General features: G+C 36.7%; 1 protein-coding gene across 1 annotated transcript in view; it reads right to left on the bottom strand.

The window, feature by feature from the left end:
- Positions 1-606: 606 nt before the first annotated feature.
- Positions 607-7425, bottom strand: part of LOC129351228 (potassium channel subfamily K member 2-like) — a 31364-nt gene continuing 24545 nt past the window's right edge. Inside the window, exon 7 of the mRNA XM_055020119.1 lies at positions 607-6664. Coding sequence (XP_054876094.1) covers positions 6308-6664 — 357 coding nt within the window. The 3' untranslated portion in view covers positions 607-6307. The remainder of the gene's footprint in view (positions 6665-7425) is intronic.

Below are 7425 nucleotides of genomic sequence, written 5' to 3'. Positions count from 1 at the left end.
TATCCTTTTTAATTCTAGGTTCTTTATACTGATTATTGAAACTCCTGACAGATTTAGCATGTGGATAAATATTTATACTCTTTTCAAAAATCAATGGAAAAAAAATATTAGTATTACAACATTCAACCTGTTCTTCTAATCGAAAAAAACATTCACTCATCCATCCATGCTCAGATGTTTTTTAATGTTTTTTTCCCCCCGTTTTTCAATCTCAGTGAAAAAGAGGAATAGAAATAAATCCTTAAGAGTCTCTCCGGTCATCTAAACTCATTTTCTATGACTTGTTTGCAGAAGCTGCCTCAATGTAAGATTAATTACAACAAACTTTGCAGATTTCAAGAGAATAATTTTCTGGAGCAAATTTTCTGGTTTTGCTCCAGTCATGACTTTTTGTAATGAAAGTAATCAACAGAAAGCGCCTTTCCTTCAGTTATTATGGCTGTGTTTCATCTGCGAACTTGTCTTTGGACCCTTTTACCCCGTCTGCTCATGGCAGGACTATTGGGCCATTTTTGTTCATTAGCGGTTATGTGCAATGATGAGAACATTGTTATGGTGTTTTTCTCCAGCGGCAGACAGAGCAGAGTCAATAAATGAGCTAACAAGACAGCTTGGAAATAGGAACGCATCACAGTGAGCACAATGCTGCTTATTTACAAACTGCATTTTAGAAAACAACCTCAAACCTGCATTTACAGAATTTAGAAAACATTTATTTGTCATCGAAGCAAAGCCTTCAAATAATGAAAAATATTAGACAGAGCTCCAAGACAGACAAATAAGTTAAATAATGCATATTAGACTTTATTACACCCAATAAAGTCTAATACAGAGTAATTCTGTCGTGATTGCAGTGTGGACCATTGCAGCAATAAATTCTGTAGTTTTCTTCATTTAAAGCCACACACTTTCCTTTTTCAACAAAATGTCAACAAAAATGAACCCTCCTGCTGCTTTTCACAGTTAACAAAAAGCTTTCTGTCCAGCACTGCAACAAGCCTTGTGGGAGTTTGTTACATTTACTTGGTTGTATTTACTTAAGCAACTTTTTGAACGTGAATGAAAGTATGGAACGGGATTCTAACATATAGGAATGTAGGAAATGTACAATATATAAGGCTTCATGAGCATTATATGTTTAGAAAATCTTTGGAAATGTGTTTTACTTCTTCCTGATTTGTTGTTATGTAACAGTGTTTTTAAGACGTAATAATTTTTATTTTATTTATTTTACAATTTATTTTTATTTCTTAAAGGAAAGTGGATGTCTGCCCACATTTTGAACTGACACATAAGAACTAAAAACATCCCAAATACAAGAACACATTTTCTGCAGACATGTTATATCTGTTGCCTCTTTGATGCAATGCTAAAGTCATTTCCATGGTATGAACTTTGATCATACTATGGACAAAGTGTTTTTCCAATTATTTCTCTTCTTAAAAACATGATAGAAAGGCTCATGTCCATCTATGTTATAGATTTGAAGATTTTCTGACTAAAATATGACATTTGTTCAATAGGGCAAAAATGATGATAATTTTTTTTTGCATATAAAGTATTTTATTCTAAACATTCTGAAAAGTGTCATGACTTTAAAGTGACATAGCAACATCAATGTATTAACATACAAGAAACAAACAAGAGTCATACTTTTTAAGAGTCAATGCAAAGCCTGGCATAGTACATAATACCTCCAGTGTTTATAAATTCATTGAAAGTAGCATGCAACAATTGGTGAAATTGTATATATATATTTTTTTTTTTTGAAAATTGTGACTGTGTGAATGAGGCTCCACAGGTTGGGCAAAGGATTTACAAGATTCCCATGCAAATATTCTAGCCAGATTTAGGTCTGTAATGGGATTTTGAGAACAGTGGAAAAATGTTGTCAAAGATTGCTCTGACTAGATGGAAAATAGTTGCAATATAACATGGTGCATGTGAACCAGGGCTTTAAAAAGGCAGGTTTTCACAGTTAAAAGACACAGACGTTTACATTCAGAATGAGGCTTGTCTCGTGAATCGGTAGATACATTCAACATGCTTGAGTTGGGGTTATGAGAGTCAGACCTAATTATTGTAAAATGGCTACCTAAAGAGAAGAAGATGCTGCGATATTAAAACAAAACCCATCTGTGGGTGCAAATATCACATATTTCAAGTTTTTTTTGTCAAATTTACACATACCATCACAAACGCACGTATATATTATCATAATATTCAACACCTTTCTTTGGATGTGTCATCACATGGTCTGGTGCCTTATGTAACAACTCACCATCAACATGCTGTGACTTTCTACCTCACTGACAGGTTCTCAATCTCAGAATTGACTGACAAAAAGCAACATGGTGACTTTTTGAAGGAGAGGCTTTGACTTCTGAACCCAAACCAAGGCGTGAATAGATTTCCCTGTGGCAACTCAGTTTTAAAGTGTCTTTCACTTCAAATATATACCTTAAATTTAAATAAGCTGTAAAATACTTTTAATAACAAAATATTATGATATTTCTCCTCCTCTTCTAATTTTTAATAAACTAAAGTCTTAACGCCAACACAAATACCGCAAGAACAGAGAAGTTTGTTCTTTTGCTGGAGGTAGCAATGACACAGTTCTTTCTGGTCAGGATGTTCAATACTTAGCAAGAAGGTTTGTAAATAATAATGTGAATATGAGAAGAAGAAAAGTACTGTCCAAAAGCTGCAAGAGATCCAAATTATTCTGGGAGAGAGAACAAATGTTTCTGTTCTGGCATGGGCGTTAAGTGAAGATATGACATGATAACACATGGCAGCTACTGCCTTAGAGGACCCGCGTTACACTCTGCACAAATCAGTGCTCTTACTAAGGACAACCTAAGAAAAATAGGGGGTAAACTTTGACTTTAAATATGCCATGTTGGACACACCTACTATAAATTCACAAGTTTAGTCTATTTATTGAAACTGGGACTTTATATTAGTATGTAATGTTAGCATTTATGGTTATCTACAAATGCAGAATGGTTGGAAAATTACATTTACTTGACAATTATAAAAAATCAGGTAGAACAAATATTGTTGGGACAGTATTTGCTGACCTTTGTCTGGTATTATTAATAATACATTTTTATAAGACATATAGAATGTATAGTGTGGAAACAAAAATCTGAACTTAATAACCTCTTGTTCCGGACTCCAAAAAACTGACTGGGTGGTTTTGCATAATACCATTTCCATAAATGTTTTAATAGTATGAATGATCATTCTCTGTTTAGCAAATGGACTTCAAATAGATTGAAGATATTCATGTAACTTCCTAGATTGCAATTTCTTCACTATTTGGTTTTCTGATTTAGTTAACCCCTCAGTTTTATATTCTATTTTCTGCTGAGTTGCAGTCTTTGGTTATAATTAATCTCTTTAAAGAATAATTTCTAAATAAGACTTTAGTCAAAGTCGTATTTTGAAACATTTCTGTGAGCTCTCTGTGTTTAAATCATGTTACTGTTGCACCTGTTTCTCAATTTCTGTGACTTTGTTTTAAATCTTAATTCATTTTACTGGGTTGTGCCCTCCTTCTGGTTTGCATTCTAACCTGGTTTCCAGTGTACTCTCATTTTCATTGTTTTACCTCGGTTACCTCTGCATGTTCCCCTCACAGCTGACATCCATTCTGCTAATGAGACCCATCTGTGTTCACTTCAGTGATCACATTCCCCAGTATTTAAGTCTTGATTTTCACTCTCTCTGGTTCTTGCGTTTCCTCATTTGTTGTAAGTTTGCTCCTTTTTTTTCCCTCTCCATTTTGACCTCCCCTCTCCCATGTGAATCATATTTGTCATTTGAGTATGCCAATAATAATAATATTTTCTCTTCTGTCTTTAACACATTATGTGACTTTTCCAGAAATTATATCAAGTCACATGTAAAACTATTTTTTGAAGTATTTGCTGTCAGAGTTTAAGATTGCAGGGCAACACAGAGGGACGTCAAAGAAAGGTTAAAAACCAAAGTGTCAAAAGAAACATTTTTGGACACTCAGAGAAAAAGCCTGATTTGCTGAAGTGATCACAAAGGAGGCCTAAAAGATAGATGCACAAATTTCCTCACTAAGAAAGCCACAGTCAGGCATCATTCACTCAGTTCATCCATTCCTAAGTGCAGAACATCATTTGCTGCTGAATTATTGGCTATTGAGTCGCTGCTGTAACATGCAGCAGGCTAAATGAAAGGTTTTGTGTGGTATACATTCAGTAACATTAAATACGCCATCTACTTTAACTGGAGAAATGTTTGCAGACAAATTCGGCCAAGCAAAGCAACAAATGTGCCTCAAATGTCCCTAGACTTTACTGTTACAGCACCATATGGTGCCTTGCAAGAGCATTCTTACCTCTTAAGCTTTTGCAGATTTTGTCAAATTCCAACCTCAAAGTTCAATATGCTTTAGTAGGATTTCATGTGATGGAATGATGGAAGGAAAATGATGCATGGTAAGCGTTTGTATTCAGCCCCCTTTACTCCAGTATCCCTACACAAATTCAACAAAAACAGCCAAAAGGTCAATGGTTGCCCTGGAAGATCTGCAGAGATCTACCGCTCAGGTGGGAGAATCTGTTGACAGGACGACTGTTTGTCGTGAACTTCACAAATCTTCCTTTTATGTGAATGTGTCAGGGAGCAAAGCACTGTTGAAAAGAAGCCGTAACAGGTCCTAATTCAAGTTTACCACAAGCAAATGGCAAACATTTGAGCATAGGCTGTCTATTCAAATCGGATGAAAATCATTTTGTGTAGATGTTTTGACAATGCTGCAAAAAAATTTAGAATAGTGTACAAGTGCAGCTTTCAGCAACTCTTAACCTGCAACCGAGGTTTTAATATAGAAAATCACAGAAGGGCCCAGTCAAATCCCAGAACTAAATCAATGTAAAACTTGTGGAAAGATATAAAAAATTCTGATCATACATATTCTCCATCCAATCTGAACAAGATTGTGCTACTTTGCAAATTGTCGATATTAAAATAAATGTTTCTAAGCTGGCAGACCACAAATGAAATACAGCTGCAGCAAAGTGTGGCTCAGCAAAAACATTGACTTCTATTAGCTGAATATAAATGCACACCACACCTTTGTCTTTTTATTCGTAAAGCATTTTTTTTTAAATATGTGTTAATATAACAAAGTTCAAGGTGTAAATATACTTTTGCAAGGCACTATGTATGCATTAATTTCTACGGAAAGCAAAATGTGATGACACACAATGCTGTGTGTTTTAAATTTATGGCTGAAGTGTTTTCACTCATTCGGAAAATCCTGGAGAAGCTTAAGACAAATAACTCGTACTGCTCTGCTGATGCTCTATTCAGATCCAAGACCTAAACAGATGGTACTTTGACTCAGGGGAAGGTTGGGTATTGATGGTTGAAACACTTTACACTATGCAACTATTTAGTGTGTCAAGAAGACATTCACCTTTAAAACATTATGTTCTCTGCTTTCATTTATAAATGTTCTATGTAAGTATTTTAAAAAATTCTTCAACTGTCCATGATGCATTTCAAAAATGTCCTTATTACTACTGTGATCAAAATTAACACATGATAAGATGGACATAAGTCTTTTGTTGCCCTCATCTGTCCAGTGTTTTCAATAAGGCACCAGTGAATTATCCCTCAGGGTGAATAGTTCATGGAGAAAGCAAAATGTCAACATTCGTCTCTTTAGTAAAGGGTTGATTAAGTGGCAGATGCAAGGCAGATAAAGTAAACAGAAGATGAACGATGAGAAAAGGAACATTCCTTCCAGGACTTCTGCCTGTAAAGAACCACAGGATAGACCCGTGGGTGACAATTTGGTGTTTTCAACTATTGGGATCATTGATCCAACCCCAGTTTTAGAGTGGCTGTCACGAGGTGAGTGCAGATCCCCCTATTGCTTTTTACGTGTTGTGTTTCCCAGGAAATACTGTGAAAAAGAAGACTAGTGTGCTGCCTGCAGCCTCAGGGTGGACTTTTATTTCCTTCCAGCTTCAGCAGTGTTTGAACTTGCGCTTTAAATTCAATCTCGTTCCATTTGGCTCAGGTACAAACACATCTTCAGTAAAGTCTGACTTCTTCTATAAATCCAATGCAATCTGTTTTATTTCTTATGTGCAAGAGATAAACATGGACAAAAGTGAACAGCTTGATGACTTATCTGTGCTTAGGTGTTTGAATCACGGGAAAACAATCTGCTTCATTCAGGTACCTCATCAATGTCTGGCATCAGTCAATGATCACTGATGCCTCGGGTTTGTTTTCAGTCTCACAGCTGCAATGCTCATTTGAGGTTTTCGATTATGGCGATTTCCTGTCGATCAGCGTAATCTGGACTGAGGCCGTTCAGATACAAGCTGCCGTTCCTGGTGAGAGCCCCTGGGACGGGACTTAGAGAAAGCGTCAAGGACGGATACGTTTCTTTGTCCTCGCACAGGTTGGCTGACAACGTCCTCTTCCCAGGGGTCATCTCCTGGTTCATGGTGGCGTTAATTCCCAGCTCGGACGACAGCTTGCGCTTGATGGACGCGGCCCGCTGGAACCTGTCATAGATGTCGACACTAAGCCGCCTGCGGGTCTCTTTGAACTCCGCTGATACATTCGCCGTCCACTCAGCAGCATGAGCACGAAACTCCCCGACCTGCAGAGACAAAATGAAGATTTATGTCCAAATGGCTCTTTCTCTGTTGCTCACATTAGAAAGAGATTTAACCCTACGGACAGATCCATTGCTGCCCATTGAGTCAAACATCTAGTTCAGCCAAAACACATTCACAGGCCACAATTTTCTGTGCAACTTTCAACAGTAATACTGATTATTTGAATCAGTTTTCAAATCAGTATTTGAATACTGGCTCAGTATTCAAAAACTGAATCAGCCATATACATGGTAGCAACTTAATGCATTTAGACAGGGGCGCCATACGGGGGGGAAAGTGATGACAATTCTGACCAACAGGGGCCCTCCACAATTTATCTACTTATTTTTTGTTCATAGCAATTAAAAGAAAAAATGTGGCCCTGTCAATTGCAAAATTAATCATTTTGTGTTTTCGGAGATTATTTTTAGCAGTAAAAAATGTATGTTACCCCTCCCAGACAAAAAAAAAAAAACATCCATTTTTGCCCTGAACTCTCTGGGATCTGTATGAAATGGTTCGTTCCTGCTTGACAGTGACGATGTTCAGCAGTTCAGTACAAGACAAGAACTGCTGTGGCAGTTCCTATGCTGCCAAGAGAAATAATAAAGTCAGGTTTTCAAATAAATAAATAAATAAATAGAGAGGGAGAGAAAAAGGTAAGTGTCAATTTGTAACTCGTTTTTTCTTCGAGAGGTGGGTTGACTGTGTGAAATTATCAACCATTCAGTATAATTAGCTTAGCTACAGACTACTGTTTGCC

Source organism: Poeciliopsis prolifica, unplaced genomic scaffold, assembly GCF_027474105.1.
Source record: "Poeciliopsis prolifica strain line A6 unplaced genomic scaffold, Auburn_PproV2 SCAFFOLD065, whole genome shotgun sequence".
NCBI classification, from domain to species: Eukaryota; Metazoa; Chordata; class Actinopteri; order Cyprinodontiformes; family Poeciliidae; genus Poeciliopsis; species Poeciliopsis prolifica.
This window is presented reverse-complemented; position numbering and strand designations above follow the sequence as displayed.